The 23,097-nt window shown below is 42.0% G+C and overlaps 1 protein-coding gene across 1 annotated transcript; it reads right to left on the bottom strand.

Moving 5' to 3' along the window:
* Positions 1 to 267: 267 nt before the first annotated feature.
* On the bottom strand, positions 268 to 21,914 carry LOC128448987 (aldehyde dehydrogenase, mitochondrial). The gene is made up of 13 exons (XM_053431929.1): positions 21,746 to 21,914; positions 20,452 to 20,556; positions 8,625 to 8,765; positions 7,957 to 8,036; positions 7,698 to 7,809; positions 6,433 to 6,561; positions 5,906 to 6,019; positions 4,486 to 4,588; positions 3,692 to 3,876; positions 3,275 to 3,439; positions 2,027 to 2,184; positions 1,629 to 1,743; positions 268 to 541 (listed from the first exon to the last, which is right to left on the bottom strand). Exons 1-13 carry the CDS (start codon positions 21,860 to 21,862, stop codon positions 509 to 511), a joined length of 1,557 nt encoding a protein of 518 aa, XP_053287904.1. The 5' UTR covers positions 21,863 to 21,914; the 3' UTR covers positions 268 to 508.
* Between the last annotated feature and the right edge of the window lie 1,183 nt (positions 21,915 to 23,097).

Genomic DNA, 23,097 nt, shown 5'->3' with positions numbered 1-23,097 from the left:
AGTGTGAAAAATGCCTGGATCAGTCCCCTGCTCCGGATCCACACCAAAATGGAAAAGGTTCTTTCCTCACCCATAAGGCATCTTTCCTGCACATTCTGTGGCAATCAGTCCAGTAGTTTTTGCGTAATCCTGATAACGAATACATAAACAAACAAAGGCAGTGGAAAACATAACCGCCTTCTTAGAGGTAATAAGGCCCAAGTTCCAATATCCCAGAGTTAACTATTAACATCTTCTCTGGGATTCGCACGCAAAGATGACGACAAGTTTATTGGTTTAAATGATTTATTCTGAAAAATGAGAAATCCCATAGTCCACAGATTAAAAAGATACTGTGACTATGTAGTTTTACAATTATATCAAAGCAGGTGGAAAAACTAAGGTATCTGTAGCATATTCATGAACAGTGTTATTTATATTCTGGTGACAGAAAGCAGTAGAATTACTCAGGACAGATCACAGAGGAGGAGTCTCCTCTCAGCTGCCTCATGGTGAACTGGGCTGACGTCTAAGAGTTCTTCTGTGGAACCTTGATCGTCACCTGACAACACAAACAAAAAAACAAGATTTACTCTCAGAATGAAAGAAAGAATAATAAGTTATGAATTTAACATAGTGTATAACCAATGATTCCAGTACACACAAACCCAGGGTAATACAACAGCATTAAGAAGAATCAGAGTATGTGTTTGTCATGTTTCTTATTGTGAACTAATCTCCGTCTTTGAATGTGAGTGAATTATTTCAGTGTAATGACAAGATTACTACCGTTGTGACAGTGCTATATATCTCAGTGAGGTATTGATTTCACTGATACAGCAGATAACGTGTTTCAATGTTTGATTTGTTATTTTTTAAACAAAATGAATCTTTAAAATAGATATGTAACATATCTATATATAAGGTGGGCTGAACCTAGAAATACATTGACTCATCTGAAACAGCAATTCTGTCCTTAAATAAACCTGAACCGAACATCCTCCTGAGGTCCAGTAATAAGCTATGTTATTATTCATTTTATTGTTGATGTTTACTGATTGTAACAAACACATGGCTCTGGTAGCTTAGGTGCTATGATGTAACAGCGGACAACAACTGATGATTACTAAAGTGACAATTCAACATTTTAGCAAGTTAGTATTAGCTTTACAGACTGAGAGGAAAAGCTAACTGCTCTGAATCCTTAGAGTCAGTGAGCAACATGTAATCTTTTATATTTATACACAACAACAATGGGAGTGTGACATGAGTGTTAGTGAGAATTCTCAGTTTTTTAAGACAATCTGACACTTGTGGCTGTGGATGAACAAAACAGGCCGTCACAGGATGTCTTCAGCCTGCACTGTGCAGACAGCATGCTGATTGCAGGAATGACACTGAGAGCAATGTCTAGAGAAATGAAAGTCCATCGTTCAACCATCGGCAGGTAGAAGAGGGTGTGACCATGAACCACTACACATGGACAGGAACCATTGACCCCCTGGAGTACACATGCTCCAGATCAGTCCTTCGTGGGGGTGGTCAGTTATTTTGTTCCATGAATGCACTACAACGTTTCTTATGTGCAGTGGGAGTACACAGTAAGTGTTCTTATACAGCAAACTATGTGGGTGTGTTTGATTAATTACCGTTTTGACTTCTGTGTAGTTGTCCAGACCGTACTCTCCAAGCTCTCTGCCAGTACCTGAAGACTTGTAACCTCCGAACGGAGCCTGAGCCCCAAACACGTCATAACAGTTTATCCTGTAGGGGAACGAACACACACACGTACACATGTGACGCAAACACAAACACCACAGACACACAAGAACGACGGAGGTACATTAATAATGAATGAACAGATGAACAACTTGCTGTAACTCACACAGAACCTCAATACAGACTTCAGAGATAAGAGAAGGAACAGTCAAGATTTTATCATTATAACTTGAATGCACTGGAGCAGAACGCAGCAGAGGGACCTATGTATGTTTTATACCTTTAAATGTGATTAAAATTGCAATGATTTCAGCAGTACATCTCTTACCAGACTGTGCCTGCACGGAGCCCACTGGAGACATAGTGGGCCTTGTCAATGTCCTTTGTGAACACAGCGGCTGCTAGACCATACTTAGTATCATTGGCTCTGTCCACCACCTCCTCCAACGTTTTGAACTTCAGAATCTGCATCACTGGTCCAAAGATCTGCTCGAGAGAATACACCCATTCATAATTAACACTAATTAAAAGCACAACACCGAACCGTTTCACAAACAGAACCTTTTCACGTTTTACATTCCCTTCCCCAACTCTGTCAGTCACACACCTTCAGGAACCAGCCACAGAGGCCCCCGGCCCCATGGTCAGTGTAACATTATTCAAATGCTGGAGTTCCACACTGTTCCACACAATACATACTGCACCTCTGACCTTTCTTTGGAGAAAGATCCCCCAATTGTGACTCTCAGTGAGTTTTCCCTTTTAAAAGTATTTTTTTTAATTATGTATCAAGGGTTAGGGCGAAGGATGTTGCACCTTGTTACCTTGTCATTTTGATTTGTGAATATGGGCTATAAAGATCAAATTTTATGTGAAACTTGGCCACACCGTGTGCGAGACCATTTGATCCGTCCCAAACGACAAGTCATGACAACAGGTAATAAAGCAAATAGAAATAGCATCACAACAGTGATAATTATTTTCTGCATACACTGCTGAGTTTGATATAAGGGAGATTTACTGTATGACTATCAGTGGTGAGGACTTGTTTCAGAGCAGCTGTGAGGATCATCTTTATCACAATTACTTATCTATTTCCAGCCATCACAATGGAAATGCTGGTGTGGTTTATGCATTCAAATTTTAACTATTGTTCTCTCAGGATGTTATGGTAATTATCTTGGCTGGAAATAATGTTCTCCACCCATGTTCTTGTATGAAAACAGCGTTAGGTCAGTGTTGGGTTTCATTGAGGATAATAGTTACTGCAGTTCATTTTGCTGTACTGAGTTTAGAGTTCATTTTGCTGTACTGAGTTTAGAGCTCAAGTTAGCTGATAATCCCTTTTCTCTCTTTTATTTTTTGGGGTAAACGAAAACCCACTGTCTTGCTGCTCAAGCCTTAACGCAGAACCACAGCTACGTTAAAGATCGCTTTAATAATAATAACAATAACCTTACTTTTAATGTTATTTTTTTGATAATGATACTAACAAATGCAGTTAAATCTTATATACAACAATATCTACTGAATTTAGTTGTACTTTCTGTATTTGAAATCTTCAGTCCTCTCCTACCTCCTCCCTGGCAATGGTCATGTTGTCCTGGACGTCTCCAAACACAGTGGGCTGGATGAAGTATCCTCTGTCCGCAGCCACTCCACCTCCGCACATGAGCTTGGCTCCCTCCTTCTTCCCGGTGCTGATGTAGCCCAGAATCTTGTTGAACTGCTCCTGATCCACCTGGAAGGGTCACCACAGAGGACTGTATGATCTCGGGGGGTCTAAGAAGTGAAAATGCCCCCAACTCCTTATTGTGTTTACTTTTTAGATTAATGGGTGGAATGATTATTTTAAATGAATTGCTCGTAGTGATATGAAGAATTCTACAATGGAGGATTCCTTTAAGGTGGATATGTGTTGTGGTCTTGTCGAAAATCACCAGTGTGAGTGTGTGTGTGTGAGTGTGTGTGTGGGTGTGTGTGTTTGTTTTACCTGAGGTCCCTGCTCGGTCTTTAAGTCAAAAGGGTTTCCAACGACTCGTCTCTTAGTGCGCTCAACACTGCGCTCCACAAACTCATCATAGATGTCAGCCTGGACGTAGGTTCGAGAGCCAGCGCAGCAGCACTGACCCTGGTTGAAGAACAGAGCAAAGTGGGACTGCTCCACCGCTTCTTCCACTGAATGAGGAAATGACAAAGAAAAACTTCACTTCACTGGGAAAACAATATAAAAATACTCCTCTACCAGTATGTTACGGTGTATGTTGATGCATTTCAAGACTTGTCGTCTCTTGAAGGAAGCCAATGGTTAAAATGTAATCAAAAGTGTAATCAGGGTGTGACATTATACCATGACTACAGATAGGTATGTTTACCAGCCAGACAAAGTGTATGGAAACATATAACACAATGGCTTTAAATACTTTCTTGCACAGTGCACCTACTAATCACACAACTTTTACTATTTAACACAGAACCTGGCGGAGGTAATCAGCTATTAAAACATTGAGAATCACTTTGCCAGATTATCCTGTTAACCTATGGCTGGGCCTCGATCATGCCCCCTTTCCTCCACTTCTCCTGAGGGCCTGCACCCTGTCAGGTTTTGTGCTTGGATTTGGAAAATTCCAAAACAAAGATACACTCAAATTACCTTAAACCATTTGGACCACATTCTACCAACTCCTGCTTTAAAAAGCAATAGAGATAATCCAGCCTTGATTAGGATGTGATAGTAAAACATAAGATAGCATGTTGCAGCTGTGAAAACAGAGACAGGTGACATACTGTTGGCATCAGACAGGATGATGTTAGGGCTCTTTCCTCCCAGCTCCAGTGTGACTTTCTTCAGATTACTTTGGCCTGATGCCTGCTGGATTAGATGACCCACCTGACGGGAAAGACAGAGAGAAAATATACATTTATTAATGGGGATATTATTGAAAAATCGTGATATTTAAGAAGGTATGCATGTTACAAGTGGCCATTAGGCAAACAGATAGACTGAAAATAAGCTGTAAAATGTATTTATGCTGTAGATTATTCTGTATATATGCAAGTACTTCATAAAGAAGGTTTACCCACATAGTGAACAAATGACTATGAAAGCCAGTTGAATATTTCACACCCTGTTGACGTTTCTCTCTTCTTGTTTTGACCTTTGTCCACCATAATCTAATCAGTTCATTTTGGAGTCTGTGTGATCTGGCACAAGAATGGTGCTGATAGAAAGACGGATGGAAGCACAAACAGAAAATGTAATGCTTCCTGCCTTCGTGTTGTGGAGACATAATACTGTTCTCAGTAGACAGCCTGTCTCCTGTCAGTGTCAGTCCAAGCATTCTGAGACACACACAGGTTGTTCGGCGCAGCTTTTATCTCTACAATGCGCTTACAATCAGTAATCATGGTACGTTTGGCTACTGTAAACAGATGTTACAGTAGCCAGGTTACTAAAGGGCATGTCAACAGGGCTGATGATAAATTAATCATGATTTCATGTGATGTGTGCATGTACACTGTCTGAAGGATGTGCATGCTGTACAGTTTTCATAACGTGGAAGAGACTTTAATGTGGATTTCATGAGATGGGCTGCGAATATTCAAACTACATTAAACATGTGTGTATCTGCAGATCCATCCACCCACCCACTAACATAACAATTATGCACCAATGTGCTCCTATAATATATACATGTACTCATATGCATATTGCATATCCATGTATTTACAGTGTCTGCTGACCCAAAAACCTATTGAAGTAATCCCTAACACATGTATGCATACCAACATACATGTCTATACATGATTCATAGCACATCTTCCTATGTATAAGCACATGCAAATATGCCTGTACTTAATAAATGTCTAAGTATAATGCAGACATTTGCTACCAATATAAGTAGAGGCATGTGTGCCTATGCACCTGAACTATCGTCATATGTGAGGAATGTGTCCATCCAGTATGGTACAATTAAAAGAATATGAGTTTAAAAATGATATATATATATATATATATATATATATATAGATATATGTATAAGTATGTATAATGATGGGTATAAACTCTCGATAGTATAAACAGCAGGGAAGAATGGGGGAATGGGGAAGAACGGGGAAGAATGGGATCGGACCACCGGCCCACTGGTTAGAGGATGAACGTGTTTATAGTACAACTATAAAAAGATAACTGTGACAGTGATCCTACCTCTGTGGATCCAGTGAAGGCCAACTTGTCAACGTCCATGTGCCTTGATATGGCAGCACCTGCTGACGGCCCCATGCCAGGCAGGATATTCACAACACCTTCAGGGAAACCCACCTGGAAACAGATCCAAGTTGACTAAGGCTTGAGAAAATGTGGCGATTATTCCGGAGAATATTAAAACTAAAAGTCAGTACATAATGTGGTGTAGGGGGAATATAAAATACAACAAGCTCCTACAGTTTAATATGATCCATGTCTGTCAGAGGAATCAAAGGAATCTCTCATCCTTAAGGAAGGAAAGTAAATTATGTCATGTGCTGCATCTCCTGCTGAGCAAATAGAGACTGCATAACTCTACAACTTTGCAAATGGCAACACGTGGCAGACTATTGCAAGCTTCAATAAAACCATTTGAAACTCGAACGTGAAAAAGTATAGAAACGTTTGCTTTGATTCACTCTCTAGACACAGAGTGTTAATACTGCATCCGTCAGAAATATGAAGAGATCAATGTTCTGTGAGAGTACCTCTTTGATCAAGTTGGCTACATATAGGGCTGTGAGCGGTGTCTGCTCTGCAACTTTCATCACCACAGTGTTACCGGTTGCAAGTGCAGGGCCAAGTTTCCAGGCCTGCATCAGCAGAGGGAAGTTCCACTAGAGACAAGAAGGAGAAAAGACACAATCACATGATACTTCTATATAAACGAGTATTTGCTCTTTCTCCCTTTCCCTTTTCTGAGGCCCCTGCGAGGTAGGAATTTGCGTGGGTGCTGCTCAGACTTCTCCACGGTTCAACTTTTGAACTTGAACAAGGTTCAAGTGGATGTGTTAAGTCAGCAAACAGGAACTGAAAAACTGCTGCACTATTTAGAAAGTACATTTTCTTAACTGTTTGATAAATAAAGTGTCAGCCTCACACACAATTTACATGTCTCTTTTTTAGCTCTGGATATGCTCCCTGAAAGATTTGAACTTCCTGCTTATGTTAGGGTCACGTTCAGACTGGCTTGAGCCCTATTATTTTTGCCTGTGAACTTTAACAGTTTAGAATGACATGGCCTTATATGACCGAGTCCTTTTAGCTTGAATCTGGGCATCTATTCCACATTCCAAACAATGGGCCGGTCTTCACAAAACAGGCCGGCTCATTGCTCTCAAATTTGTATTCTTCAGATGTGAGCTAACAAGCAACGTTAACCTGTAGCTCCGGACTACTAATGCTATTGTGTAAAGTAAGTACATAGATTTGATACTACTAATGACAGAAAGGGGTCTTTTAATAAAAAATATCAATCATCAGTGAGACGCTTCAGTCAATAAATAAGTTCTCTTGAAACTTATATTGGTGCAGTGCTCATCTTGCATCCCTGAGCACACAGCAGCTAGGAGATAGTTAGCATCTTGAGCATTGCTGTGCCGGGGATGGAGCCCATATAATGTGTAAAGATATGATGGTGATTGCTTGTGGCAGGTTGATTAGAGAGTTTGTGTCACCTTGTGGAAAGTGGAAGTGGGAAGGTGGTTTTACAAGAAGGGGACTCATACGCCTTAACGGAAAAAAAGAGGTCTACCTGGGTAGATCACTACCCAGGTAGTGTGACTTCTCTGCTCAGGCAGCCATTAATCATTGCTATAACAATGTTTGAAAACTTGTTTATCTGATTTGAATGTTAAGAACCTAAAAAAGGACCACAAATCCTCATGAAATGTAAATTCTCTCATTACGTCCACTGTGCCAAAACACACTCATTATCTTTGTGTCCCCCCCCCCCCCCCCCCACCTCCCTCACCGGTATGATCTGTCCACAGACTCCAATGGGTTCATGTCTGGTGTAGCAGAAATAATCTCCATCGATTGGGATGGTCTTCCCCTCCCATTTGTCAGCCCAGCCTGCATAGTATCTAAACACAACACAACCGGTTTAAACACAACAATACCTGTGCAGGTACCTTAGGGTCAAATCTCTTTTCTTTTCACAAGGTCACAGTAAAGCCACTTGGTCTCACCAGTGAGATGAACCAAAGAGCTGGATGCTGCGTGTTTGTTACCTGAGACATTTCACCACAGTGGGCAGATCCACAGTGTAGGAAACAGCGTATGGCTTCCCATTGTCAAGGGTCTCCAGCTCCTGTTGAAGCAACACAATGTCAGCTCTGCATGCATTGCAAATTGACATGCTACATACAAATATATTACAATATCAAATGGTGGTTTTGATTAAATCCAACGTAAAATAGACAGGAGGGTCATTAGCAGTCTGATCCACATACTAACGTATTCACTGATTGATTCCCTTCAGTCCTTAAGTACATTAAAGATCAAGGTGTTAGACATGAAGGTAACATCTGCCTTTGTCTGATTTTAGCTGTAAAACTAATTCAACCAATTCCTAGGAAATTTTGTGGAGGGGTGGGGAAGGACCCAAGGAAGAACCCATTTCATTTCGGTGTGTATCTGGATCAGGGGGCAGATCCAAGTCCTTCTATTGATTTATCAGAGAATATTCAAACATACCAGAAACATCAATCCTGTATGGTCAGTGTTGAGCCTTTCTTACTGATCTATCACAGGATTTTATAATCAAGCATGTTTGTTTTCAAATTGGCATGATCAGCTTTATATGAACATTGTGTGAATAGTCAATCTTGTGTTCTCGTGTGAATGCAGATAAAGGCAGAACTGCTTGGTCATTTTTGGACAGTTAAAAATGACTCACAGCCAGATAGGCAGAATCCCTCTCAATGGCGTCGGCCAATCGGCTGAGTAGCAGGCCGCGATGAGAGGCGTCCATCCGTCGCCATGGTGACCCAAACCTAAAGGCATCACGTGCTGCTTTCACTGCCTTGTCTACATCTGCCTGGAAATATTAACACCACAACATGATTAAAACAGGGTTGGTAAAAAAGGTTCTAATTGTGACCAAGAGTCAAAACATTGAATTCTGTCATACATGTAATCCCCTTTAATTTGTATAACAATTTATATAACAAAAACCATCATCACCATACAGTAGCTATAAGTCTAATTTTAGTCATTTCCAGGTGAAGCCAGATCAGTTCAACTTTAACACACATAACCACTAGAAGCTGTGGTGGAAATGTGGTCAGCAAACGGGGTTCTAAGACAAGTTGTGTTGGTAAATGTATTTGTAAAATCTTTCTGCCGAAAGGATCACACAGGAAAGGTGGAGGCTGCAAGTGAGATGAAAGGGGAGGTGTCTGTGCTCATATTTAAAAGGTGTGTGTGTGTGAGGTTTGTTCTGGTTGTGTGTTTCTGTTTTGTTTTCCCCCTTTTCCTTTGGCTCAGTGGTCACGTCAGGCCTGGGAGAATCATAGCTCCTCATTTTTTATGTCATGATGACTCACGGTAAGAAGCTTCGTCTTATCTCCTGGAATCTGAAGGGTGTCAACCAGCCTATTAAACGTAATAAGGTAATGACTCATTTAAAGCAACTTGGGGGTGATATTTTCTTTTTACAAGAAACTCACCTCCGCACTTCTGATGTTAAGAGTATCAAGCGGCCTTGGATAAGGGATGTATTTCACTCTAAATTCCCAGTAAGGGCGAGAGGTGCGGCTATCCTTATAAACAAAAATGTTCCGTTTGAATTGTCAAACTCCATTGAAGACTCCAATGGTCGATTTGTAATTATTTCCGGTATGTGGCACGCCTGTGGTCATGGCCTGTATTTATGCACCGACATGGGATGATGATAAATTTATTTCAAGTTTTTTCTCCTTCCTCCCTAAAGTTGATGATCACTACTTAATTATTGGAGGCGATTTCAATTTAATTCAGGACCCCTCCCTAGACAGGTCTTCCTCTAGTCCTCAGGCGCTATCCAAGTCAGCTAAAGTCCTTGACACACATAAAATCAGTTTAGGCTTATTTGACCCATGGAGAGCTACTTCCCATTCGGACAAAGCTTATTCTTTTTTTTCACATGTTCATCATTCATATTCTCGGATAGACTTTTTTCTTTTGGATAATTATTTTTTATCAGAGATCCACTCTTGTGAGTACCATAGTATTGTTATCTCAGACCACGCCCCTGTATCGGTAGATATTGGCTTTCCTAGTCTCGTCCCTCCCTCCAGGCAGTGGAGACTTAACTCTTCTCTGCTAGCCCAAGCCTCCTTTAAAGATTTTCTTCACACTCAGATCTCCTTGTTCTTTGATACTAATGATTCTCCAGAGATATCTAGACGTATTCTATGGGAGGCCTTTAAGGCGTTTATGCGTGGGCAGATTATATCATATGTCTCGACCTTAAAGAAAGCAGAAAGGGCAGAGTTTGAGGCAATCACCAAAGAGATATTTAAAATTGATAGTTTGTATGCTGCGGCTCCTACCCCTGCTCTTTACAAAGAACGCCTTCAGCTCCAGTCCAAATTTGAGTTAATATCCACTAGTAAAACTCAGAAACAGTTATTTCTTGCTAAACAACGCTTCTTTGAGGCTGGGGATAAAGCGGGAAGACTACTAGCACATCAGGCGCGCACAGCTACACTATCCAGGTTGATCCCTCAGATTAGGTCTGCGTCAGGTGAAGTCACCTCAGACCCCACAGAAATTAATAAATCATTTTGTTCTTTCTACTCTAACCTCTATTCCTCCCAATGTCCTCCGACTGTTTGGGATGGAGTTAACTCACTTGATAAGATTGTTTTCCCTAAAATAAATGAAGATTTGGGTAGGGAGCTGGGGAGTCCAGTCTCTACCAGAGAGGTTCAGGAAGCAATTATGTCACTCCAGAATGGTAAAACTCCGGGCCCTGATGGGTTCACTGTTGAGTTTTTTAAGTTATTCTCTGCCGTCATTGCACCTGCCCTCCAGAGAATGTATAATGAGTCCTTTGTTGAGGGCCGACTGCCTCCTACCCTGTCGGAGGCCACTATTTCTCTTCTGCTTAAGAGTGATAAGGACCCTCTTTTGTGTGGTAGCTATAGGCCCATTTCCCTGTTGAATGTTGATTTAAAAATCCTGTCAAAGATCTTAGCCCAACGCCTACAACGGGTCCTGTCATGTATAATATCAACCGATCAAACGGGTTTTATGCTTGGTAGGCACTCGTTTCATAACACAAGGAGGCTTTTAAATATCATTGGTTCTCCTGGTTCAGGCGTTCCGGAAGTGGTTATTTCACTGGACGCAGAGAAGGCCTTCGACAGGGTGGAGTGGAGCTTCCTTTTTTTTGTTTTGCAGAAATTTGGTTTCAATCTGGAATTTATATCTTGGATTAAATTGCTTTATGCCAGCCCAGTTGCCTCTGTCCACACAAACGGACTCCAGTCTATTCCATTTCCCCTTTATCGAGGAACCAGACAGGGCTGCCCTCTTTCCCCCCTCCTATTTGCCATAGCTATTGAACCTCTAGCCATCTGGCTACGCCAGGAGGGTGGGTTTGAGGGCATCATCAGAGCTGGGAAAGTTCACAAATTATCGTTGTATGCCGATGACCTCCTCTTATACATGTCTAATCCAGCTGCCTCTCTCCCTGTGGTCACGTCAGGCCTGGGAGAATCATAGCTCCTCATTTTTTATGTCATGATGACTCACGGTAAGAAGCTTCGTCTTATCTCCTGGAATCTGAAGGGTGTCAACCAGCCTATTAAACGTAATAAGGTAATGACTCATTTAAAGCAACTTGGGGGTGATATTTTCTTTTTACAAGAAACTCACCTCCGCACTTCTGATGTTAAGAGTATCAAGCGGCCTTGGATAAGGGATGTATTTCACTCTAAATTCCCAGTAAGGGCGAGAGGTGCGGCTATCCTTATAAACAAAAATGTTCCGTTTGAATTGTCAAACTCCATTGAAGACTCCAATGGTCGATTTGTAATTATTTCCGGTATGTGGCACGCCTGTGGTCATGGCCTGTATTTATGCACCGACATGGGATGATGATAAATTTATTTCAAGTTTTTTCTCCTTCCTCCCTAAAGTTGATGATCACTACTTAATTATTGGAGGCGATTTCAATTTAATTCAGGACCCCTCCCTAGACAGGTCTTCCTCTAGTCCTCAGGCGCTATCCAAGTCAGCTAAAGTCCTTGACACACATAAAATCAGTTTAGGCTTATTTGACCCATGGAGAGCTACTTCCCATTCGGACAAAGCTTATTCTTTTTTTTCACATGTTCATCATTCATATTCTCGGATAGACTTTTTTCTTTTGGATAATTATTTTTTATCAGAGATCCACTCTTGTGAGTACCATAGTATTGTTATCTCAGACCACGCCCCTGTATCGGTAGATATTGGCTTTCCTAGTCTCGTCCCTCCCTCCAGGCAGTGGAGACTTAACTCTTCTCTGCTAGCCCAAGCCTCCTTTAAAGATTTTCTTCACACTCAGATCTCCTTGTTCTTTGATACTAATGATTCTCCAGAGATATCTAGACGTATTCTATGGGAGGCCTTCAAGGCGTTTATGCGTGGGCAGATTATATCATATGTCTCGACCTTAAAGAAAGCAGAAAGGGCAGAGTTTGAGGCAATCACCAAAGAGATATTTAAAATTGATAGTTTGTATGCTGCGGCTCCTACCCCTGCTCTTTACAAAGAACGCCTTCAGCTCCAGTCCAAATTTGAGTTAATATCCACTAGTAAAACTCAGAAACAGTTATTTCTTGCTAAACAACGCTTCTTTGAGGCTGGGGATAAAGCGGGAAGACTACTAGCACATCAGGCGCGCACAGCTACACTATCCAGGTTGATCCCTCAGATTAAGTCTGCGTCAGGTGAAGTCACCTCAGACCCCACAGAAATTAATAAATCATTTTGTTCTTTCTACTCTAACCTCTATTCCTCCCAATGTCCTCCGACTGTTTGGGATGGAGATAACTCACTTGATAAGATTGTTTTCCCTAAAATAAATGAAGATTTGGGTAGGGAGCTGGGGAGTCCAGTCTCTACCAGAGAGGTTCAGGAAGCAATTATGTCACTCCAGAATGGTAAAACTCCGGGCCCTGATGGGTTCACTGTTGAGTTTTTTAAGTTATTCTCTGCCGTCATTGCACCTGCCCTCCAGAGAATGTATAATGAGTCCTTTGTTGAGGGCCGACTGCCTCCTACCCTGTCGGAGGCCACTATTTCTCTTCTGCTTAAGAGTGATAAGGACCCTCTTTTGTGTGGTAGCTATAGGCCCATTTCCCTGTTGAATGTTGATTTAAAAATCCTGTCAAAGATCTTAGCCCAACGCCTACAACGGGTCCTGTCATGTATAATATCAACCGATCAAACGGGTTTTATGCTTGGTAGGCACTCGTTTCATAACACAAGGAGGCTTTTAAATATCATTGGTTCTCCTGGTTCAGGCGTTCCGGAAGTGGTTATTTCACTGGACGCAGAGAAGGCCTTCGACAGGGTGGAGTGGAGCTTCCTTTTTTTTGTTTTGCAGAAATTTGGTTTCAATCTGGAATTTATATCTTGGATTAAATTGCTTTATGCCAGCCCAGTTGCCTCTGTCCACACAAACGGACTCCAGTCTATTCCATTTCCCCTTTATCGAGGAACCAGACAGGGCTGCCCTCTTTCCCCCCTCCTATTTGCCATAGCTATTGAACCTCTAGCCATCTGGCTACGCCAGGAGGGTGGGTTTGAGGGCATCATCAGAGCTGGGAAAGTTCACAAATTATCGTTGTATGCCGATGACCTCCTCTTATACATGTCTAATCCAGCTGCCTCTCTCCCTGTGGTCACGTCAGGCCTGGGATAATCATAGCTCCTCATTTTTTATGTCATGATGACTCACGGTAAGAAGCTTCGTCTTATCTCCTGGAATCTGAAGGGTGTCAACCAGCCTATTAAACGTAATAAGGTAATGACTCATTTAAAGCAACTTGGGGGTGATATTTTCTTTTTACAAGAAACTCACCTCCGCACTTCTGATGTTAAGAGTATCAAGCGGCCTTGGATAAGGGATGTATTTCACTCTAAATTCCCAGTAAGGGCGAGAGGTGCGGCTATCCTTATAAACAAAAATGTTCCGTTTGAATTGTCAAACTCCATTGAAGACTCCAATGGTCGATTTGTAATTATTTCCGGTATGTGGCACGCCTGTGGTCATGGCCTGTATTTATGCACCGACATGGGATGATGATAAATTTATTTCAAGTTTTTTCTCCTTCCTCCCTAAAGTTGATGATCACTACTTAATTATTGGAGGCGATTTCAATTTAATTCAGGACCCCTCCCTAGACAGGTCTTCCTCTAGTCCTCAGGCGCTATCCAAGTCAGCTAAAGTCCTTGACACACATAAAATCAGTTTAGGCTTATTTGACCCATGGAGAGCTACTTCCCATTCGGACAAAGCTTATTCTTTTTTTTCACATGTTCATCATTCATATTCTCGGATAGACTTTTTTCTTTTGGATAATTATTTTTTATCAGAGATCCACTCTTGTGAGTACCATAGTATTGTTATCTCAGACCACGCCCCTGTATCGGTAGATATTGGCTTTCCTAGTCTCGTCCCTCCCTCCAGGCAGTGGAGACTTAACTCTTCTCTGCTAGCCCAAGCCTCCTTTAAAGATTTTCTTCACACTCAGATCTCCTTGTTCTTTGATACTAATGATTCTCCAGAGATATCTAGACGTATTCTATGGGAGGCCTTCAAGGCGTTTATGCGTGGGCAGATTATATCATATGTCTCGACCTTAAAGAAAGCAGAAAGGGCAGAGTTTGAGGCAATCACCAAAGAGATATTTAAAATTGATAGTTTGTATGCTGCGGCTCCTACCCCTGCTCTTTACAAAGAACGCCTTCAGCTCCAGTCCAAATTTGAGTTAATATCCACTAGTAAAACTCAGAAACAGTTATTTCTTGCTAAACAACGCTTCTTTGAGGCTGGGGATAAAGCGGGAAGACTACTAGCACATCAGGCGCGCACAGCTACACTATCCAGGTTGATCCCTCAGATTAAGTCTGCGTCAGGTGAAGTCACCTCAGACCCCACAGAAATTAATAAATCATTTTGTTCTTTCTACTCTAACCTCTATTCCTCCCAATGTCCTCCGACTGTTTGGGATGGAGTTAACTCACTTGATAAGATTGTTTTCCCTAAAATAAATGAAGATTTGGGTAGGGAGCTGGGGAGTCCAGTCTCTACCAGAGAGGTTCAGGAAGCAATTATGTCACTCCAGAATGGTAAAACTCCGGGCCCTGATGGGTTCACTGTTGAGTTTTTTAAGTTATTCTCTGCCGTCATTGCACCTGCCCTCCAGAGAATGTATAATGAGTCCTTTGTTGAGGGCCGACTGCCTCCTACCCTGTCGGAGGCCACTATTTCTCTTCTGCTTAAGAGTGATAAGGACCCTCTTTTGTGTGGTAGCTATAGGCCCATTTCCCTGTTGAATGTTGATTTAAAAATCCTGTCAAAGATCTTAGCCCAACGCCTACAACAGGTCCTGTCATGTATAATATCAACCGATCAAACGGGTTTTATGCTTGGTAGGCACTCGTTTCATAACACAAGGAGGCTTTTAAATATCATTGGTTCTCCTGGTTCAGGCGTTCCGGAAGTGGTTATTTCACTGGACGCAGAGAAGGCCTTCGACAGGGTGGAGTGGAGCTTCCTTTTTTTTGTTTTGCAGAAATTTGGTTTCAATCTGGAATTTATATCTTGGATTAAATTGCTTTATGCCAGCCCAGTTGCCTCTGTCCACACAAACGGACTCCAGTCTATTCCATTTCCCCTTTATCGAGGAACCAGACAGGGCTGCCCTCTTTCCCCCCTCCTATTTGCCATAGCTATTGAACCTCTAGCCATCTGGCTACGCCAGGAGGGTGGGTTTGAGGGCATCATCAGAGCTGGGAAAGTTCACAAATTATCGTTGTATGCCGATGACCTCCTCTTATACATGTCTAATCCAGCTGCCTCTCTCCCTGTGGTCACGTCAGGCCTGGGAGAATCATAGCTCCTCATTTTTTATGTCATGATGACTCACGGTAAGAAGCTTCGTCTTATCTCCTGGAATCTGAAGGGTGTCAACCAGCCTATTAAACGTAATAAGGTAATGACTCATTTAAAGCAACTTGGGGGTGATATTTTCTTTTTACAAGAAACTCACCTCCGCACTTCTGATGTTAAGAGTATCAAGCGGCCTTGGATAAGGGATGTATTTCACTCTAAATTCCCAGTAAGGGCGAGAGGTGCGGCTATCCTTATAAACAAAAATGTTCCGTTTGAATTGTCAAACTCCATTGAAGACTCCAATGGTCGATTTGTAATTATTTCCGGTATGTGGCACGCCTGTGGTCATGGCCTGTATTTATGCACCGACATGGGATGATGATAAATTTATTTCAAGTTTTTTCTCCTTCCTCCCTAAAGTTGATGATCACTACTTAATTATTGGAGGCGATTTCAATTTAATTCAGGACCCCTCCCTAGACAGGTCTTCCTCTAGTCCTCAGGCGCTATCCAAGTCAGCTAAAGTCCTTGACACACATAAAATCAGTTTAGGCTTATTTGACCCATGGAGAGCTACTTCCCATTCGGACAAAGCTTATTCTTTTTTTTCACATGTTCATCATTCATATTCTCGGATAGACTTTTTTCTTTTGGATAATTATTTTTTATCAGAGATCCACTCTTGTGAGTACCATAGTATTGTTATCTCAGACCACGCCCCTGTATCGGTAGATATTGGCTTTCCTAGTCTCGTCCCTCCCTCCAGGCAGTGGAGACTTAACTCTTCTCTGCTAGCCCAAGCCTCCTTTAAAGATTTTCTTCACACTCAGATCTCCTTGTTCTTTGATACTAATGATTCTCCAGAGATATCTAGACGTATTCTATGGGAGGCCTTCAAGGCGTTTATGCGTGGGCAGATTATATCATATGTCTCGACCTTAAAGAAAGCAGAAAGGGCAGAGTTTGAGGCAATCACCAAAGAGATATTTAAAATTGATAGTTTGTATGCTGCGGCTCCTACCCCTGCTCTTTACAAAGAACGCCTTCAGCTCCAGTCCAAATTTGAGTTAATATCCACTAGTAAAACTCAGAAACAGTTATTTCTTGCTAAACAACGCTTCTTTGAGGCTGGGGATAAAGCGGGAAGACTACTAGCACATCAGGCGCGCACAGCTACACTATCCAGGTTGATCCCTCAGATTAAGTCTGCGTCAGGTGAAGTCACCTCAGACCCCACAGAAATTAATAAATCATTTTGTTCTTTCTACTCTAACCTCTATTCCTCCCAATGTCCTCCGACTGTTTGGGATGGAGTTAACTCACTTGATAAGATTGTTTTCCCTAAAATAAATGAAGATTTGGGTAGGGAGCTGGGGAGTCCAGTCTCTACCAGAGAGGTTCAGGAAGCAATTATGTCACTCCAGAATGGTAAAACTCCGGGCCCTGATGGGTTCACTGTTGAGTTTTTTAAGTTATTCTCTGCCGTCATTGCACCTGCCCTCCAGAGAATGTATAATGAGTCCTTTGTTGAGGGCCGACTGCCTCCTACCCTGTCGGAGGCCACTATTTCTCTTCTGCTTAAGAGTGATAAGGACCCTCTTTTGTGTGGTAGCTATAGGCCCATTTCCCTGTTGAATGTTGATTTAAAAATCCTGTCAAAGATCTTAGCCCAACGCCTACAACGGGTCCTGTCATGTATAATATCAACCGATCAAACGGGTTTTATGCTTGGTAGGCACTCGTTTCATAACACAAGGAGGCTTTTAAATATCATTGGTTCTCCTGGTTCAGGCGTTCCGGAAGTGGTTATTTCACTGGACGCAGAGAAGGCCTTCGACAGGGTGGAGTGGAGCTTCCTTTTTTTTGTTTTGCAGAAATTTGGTTTCAATCTGGAATTTATATCTTGGATTAAATTGCTTTATGCCAGCCCAGTTGCCTCTGTCCACACAAACGGACTCCAGTCTATTCCATTTCCCCTTTATCGAGGAACCAGACAGGGCTGCCCTCTTTCCCCCCTCCTATTTGCCATAGCTATTGAACCTCTAGCCATCTGGCTACGCCAGGAGGGTGGGTTTGAGGGCATCATCAGAGCTGGGAAAGTTCACAAATTATCGTTGTATGCCGATGACCTCCTCTTATACATGTCTAATCCAGCTGCCTCTCTCCCTGTGGTTTTAGATATCTTTGACAAATTTGGGTCCTATTCAGGTTATAAACTTAATATCCACAAGAGTGAAGTTCTTCCCATTAATTCTGCGTCAAAAAATATACCTCAGTCCTTATTCCCTTTCAAACATGCTACAGGTGGATTTAAATATCTGGGGGTGCATATTACTGATTCAATGAGTCATCTTTTCTCTAAAAATTTCTCTCCTCTAGTTGAGAAATGTAAACTAGATTTTGTCAGATGGTCTGGTCTTCCACTATCCTTTGTGGGTCGAGTTAATTTGGTTAAGATGGTTGTTTTACCGAAGTTTTTATATCTTTTTTCACATATCCCTGTCCTTATTAAAAAGTCCTTTTTTAGCTCGCTCGACCAACTAATAGGTTCTTTCCTCTGGAGCAATAAAAATCCACGTATCAGAAGATCAGTGCTACAGCTCCCGAAGGCTCTTGGTGGCTTAGCTTTGCCCAATTTCCTACACTATTACTGGTCCTGTAATATTTATAAACTTTTATACTGGATTAATAACACAGCAGATGACCAGCGCCCCGTGTGGGTGGATATGGAACTTGCATCTTCCAAGCTCTCTCTTCATTCCCTGGTTTGCTCCCAGCTCCCTCTAACTGCCCCCAACTTTACCTCCAATCCAGTGGTAACTAACTCTGTTAGAATCTGGATTCAAATGAGGAAGAACCTAGGCCTTCATAGGGGCTCAGACCTCTCTCCTATTACTAACAATCACCTATTTCCGCCCTCTTGCACTGACTTGACCTTTCGGACGTGGTTCAACAAAGGGATAACAAAATTTAAGGACCTTTACAACCAAGGGACTTTTATGTCGTTTTTAGAGCTCTCAAGAAAATTTGACCTGCCTAATTCCCATCTATTTCGTTTTTTTCAGACAAGGCATTTTGTTCAGAATCAGAACCCCAAATTCCCCAGTCGTCCCCCAGAAACATTGATTGATTCAATACTGGCTCTTGATCCCGGACAAAAGCGGCTAATTTCTAGCATTTACAGCCTTATCAACTCTTCTCTCGATAGCCCAGCATCAGGCCCCAAGTATTCTTGGGAGCAAGAGCTTGGAGTCACACTACCTGATGATTATTGGGAACAAGTATTACGGTTGGTTCATTCCTCTTCAATCTGTGCGAGACATGGCCTCCTACAATGTAAAGTAGTGCACAAAGTTCACTACACTAACTTGAGGCTATCTCGAATTTATCCCAATGTAACTGACTCCTGTAACAGGTGCAAACAATCCCCAGCAGATCATTCTCATATGTTCTGGTCCTGTCCCGGGCTTGCCACATTCTGGTCTGAAATCTTTAAAACTCTTAGCACAGCATATAACACTACCATCTCTCCTCAACCTCTCTTGGCTTTGTTTGGGGCCCCCCTACAGCCTTTTGCCTCTAGAGTTATACAGAATGTCCTTGCCTTTACCACCCTGTTAGCCAGACGCCTTATACTCTTTAAATGGAAACACCCTCAACCCCCATCTCACAGTAGGTGGGTTGAAGAAGTTTTACTGTTCATGAGTCTTGAAAAGCTTAGATTTTCCCTGAATGGTTCCTTAAATTCATTTGAAAAGACTTGGAGACCTCTCTTAAATCATATTGAGTCTTTGACATCTCTGCGTTATGGTGATGACTGAGCCCCCCCCTCCCCCCCATTTATTTTATTTTTAATAACAATTCACCCTTCCCCTTTAATTATTTATTTTATTTTATTTTATTTATTTATTTATTTATTTTTATATTTGGTTGTTTTTTCGTGTTTATGGGTTTGTTATGGGTGCTGGGGATGGGAATGTGGGAGGGATAAAAAGATGGGAAAAAATGTAAGATGGAAGTATTCCCTGTTATATTGTTGTATCTTGTGAAACTACTTCCAATAAACAAAAATATTAAAAAAAAAAGGTGTGTGTGTGAATGTATGGTTCTGTGTCTGGAACTTATCGTCTATAAAGGTGTGACTCATGGGCTGCATACTAAATGTGTTAGAGAGGAAATAGTAGCATGTTTGGTTAGGGTGTTGTGTCAGTCAGCTGACGTCCTCTAACAAAAGGACAATCACAGTTAAACCAGAGTAGAATTCAGGTGATCTCAGGATCAACTTCTGCAAGACATGAATAGACAATGGGCTCACATGCTGGACAGCGGGTGCACCATAAAGTTTATGTTGAGCCGTAACCTAGATTGAAATGTCTGCTGTAAGCATAAACTAAGAAGATATTTAGTAAATTTAAATTACAAAGCGTATGATCATACTTGTAAGTGACACTTGGTAAGTCTTAACGAGACTGCTTTAAACCAGTTAACATCTAAAACACACTTTTCTCAGGATACAATTCCAATCTCAATCAACACATCCTCAAACACAAAGTAGCGCTGCATGCATCCGCCCTCACTGGAGCATGAACATAAGTGTATAAGAGTCAGTAATGTCAGAGAGCGTGTGCACCTCATCAGCCTCTGCCACCTGACAGATCACTTCACCGGTAGCTGGGTTGATGGTGGGGAATGTTCTCCCACTGGCTGCATCCTGCCACTGGTTGTTGATGAACAGCTGAAACATTCAAATGTATCATCAGGTCTGATCCAAGACTTATTTTACACACAAAAATATCTGCCCATTCTCAGCAAAAGTAAAAGTTAACTGACGTTATCACAGCAAAGAATTTTGAAGCTCTTATTTTTGTGATGTAATGACAGGTGAAAACCTCCCTGGGCTGACAACATGCGTTGGCCACATGGCCCCAAGTTCATGGCTGCAGTGAGCGTGTAGAGGGCCAAGAGTCAATTATAGGAAAGTAGAGGGCTGGGGCCAGGGTTCAGAGAGAAGCTCAGTCTCTGCTCAGAGTAGAGATTGAATTGTTTTTCAGCAGCAGCCATCAAAAACAATATAATGGTTGTTGGTTTTTACTTAGATTACCATTTTATAGTTTATTTGGTTGAAATTGCGAGGCGTACTTCATTTGCCACTCAGATTTATTGACTTTTGACTTGTATTGCACTTTGTCCTTACTAATAAAAGCAGTTCAGTTAAATAACTCTCAGTGCGTACATATTGAGCATGTGAGGTGTGTGTAAAAAAAAAACACGTCCTTTAAAAATAAAATGAAATGTAGAAACATCTACAAAGCAAACAGCCTCAACTGAGAGTTTGAAATCCCTCCTCTGGCCTCACCTCAGCAGACTGAGCAGAATAGAACTGTAACTGTGTAGTACTATAGCTGAGTAGTACTGTAACTAAGTAGTACTGTAGCTGAGTAGTACCGTATCTTAAAGGCAGACTCTGGAAGGATCACAGCTCTGTGGACCTTGGTCACAGGACAGTGGTGTGGGAAGGACCAGTACATAACCTCACCAGCACCATGTATAACTTCTCCCCCCAGGCAGTATTTAATAAAAGCAGTTCTTGAGAAGTCTGTTACTTTCTCCTATTGCTTCTCTTATGGTCCATGATGCTGTTCATTAGAGCAGCGCCCCCGAGCTCCATGAGCAGGAGCAGCAGACCAGCTGATATGGATCTCAGCTCTGATCTCGACGACACACACACACACACACACACACACACACACACACACACACACACACACACACACACACACACACACACACACACACACACACACACACACACACACACACACACACACACACACACACACACACACACACACACACACACTTGTTGTTTCGCCGTTTGCCATGTCCATAACTGTCCATGCACTTGCGGCCAGTCCAGCTCAAACCTTGTTGAAGTGGACCTCTGGCTGGCTGTTGGGTGCAGGGATGGCAGCGGCCGAGTAGAGACGCACAGACAGTCCACTCAGTCCGGGATAAGTCCGAGAAAGCACGGTGCGGATCATGGTTGGTCCTCCTGCACGTCCGGTTCACGGTGTTATGAGCGGTGTGCTCCGATCCGCCGCTGGGGGGCATAGCAGCACCTCCAACCCCCGCCCACTCCTGCTACGTCACACGCCGGGAGAGAGGGTGGTGAGGAATTGTAATAGTAAATGGGACCTGGGGATAATTTACACACTATGAACTGGAGTCAGAAACTGCTGAATCAAAAACACGGATTATATTTACAATGCGTTAAGTGTTATATTTCCCGAGGAGGGTCTAATTTTGGGACCAGAATAAAGCAGATGGGTCAACTTCAACTGGAGAAGAGCTGAGCATAAAAAGAGAATTGTCAATTTTTTGTGGGCAAAGTTCTTATTTCTAAACCTTAGTCCCCTTTAGTCTTTATCTGAGATTCTTGCACTTTTAAAATGCAACTGCCAGAGGATTTCAAAGTGCGAGCAGGGTTATATGAGGATATGAAAATCTGCGACATAATGAGGAATACGACACTTAAGGGCTTTACAAGTGTTTAAAATAACTTTTAAATCAATTCTAAAACATATTGGAAGTAAGTTTAAAGGAGCTTAAACTGGGATTATGTGTTCCAACCTGTTTACTCTGTTTCCTGAGTTCTGTACAGTCCAGACCTGAGGGATTTACTGCTAAGGCATGCATGCACTCTCTCTCTCTCGCTCTCTCTCTCTCTCTCTCTCTCTCTCTCTCTCTCTCTCTCTCTCTCTCTCTCTCTCTCTCTCTCTCTCTCTCTCTCTCGCTCCTCTCTCTCTCTCTCTGGATCAGAAAACAGCAGAAAACTGCACTGCAAGAGTATATCCACTGACACGTTACAGTATCTTACCACAATGGTACAGTGAAGATCAATTTGATCATAAATGCCAATTCTCTCTAATCCCGTGTGTTAAGACATCATGTAAGCAAGCATTCAGTATATAACTAACACGCTCAAACATATAAGTAGCACAACATAAGTATTCAAACAGTCAGGGCACAAGGTAGATAAGATAAGAGTAGTGCAAACGGGAACAGTGCAAAAATAGATTGGGCAATGCAAAAATACTTTTTGGGAAGTAATGTTCATACACATAATGTGTAGAGTAGAAGCATATGTAGATACATTAAAAAAAATTCAGTTGATGAAATGACTACAGAAAGCGACCTGTGCATGTTTCAGGCTGATTTTTCTTTTTTGAAGTGTTATAGAAAACCCACCAGTCGGGACGTGAGCTGGTCTGTGTGC

Source organism: Pleuronectes platessa, chromosome 10 (genome assembly GCF_947347685.1).
Source record: "Pleuronectes platessa chromosome 10, fPlePla1.1, whole genome shotgun sequence".
Taxonomy (NCBI): Eukaryota; Metazoa; Chordata; class Actinopteri; order Pleuronectiformes; family Pleuronectidae; genus Pleuronectes; species Pleuronectes platessa.
Note: the sequence above shows the minus strand (reverse complement) of the source record. Positions and strands in the feature narration are given on the sequence as shown.

Coding starts and splice junctions, on each gene's coding strand:
- LOC128448987 (XM_053431929.1), bottom strand. CDS start 21,862: ATGATCCGCACCGTGCTTTCTCGGACTTATCCCGGACTGAGTGGACTG. Junction 3,440..3,691: donor AGACCGAGCAGGGACCTCAG/GTAAAACAAACA, acceptor TGACCCTTCCAG/GTGGATCAGGAGCAGTTCAA. Junction 542..1,628: donor ACTACACAGAAGTCAAAACG/GTAATTAATCAA, acceptor TTGTGTTGTCAG/GTGACGATCAAGGTTCCACA.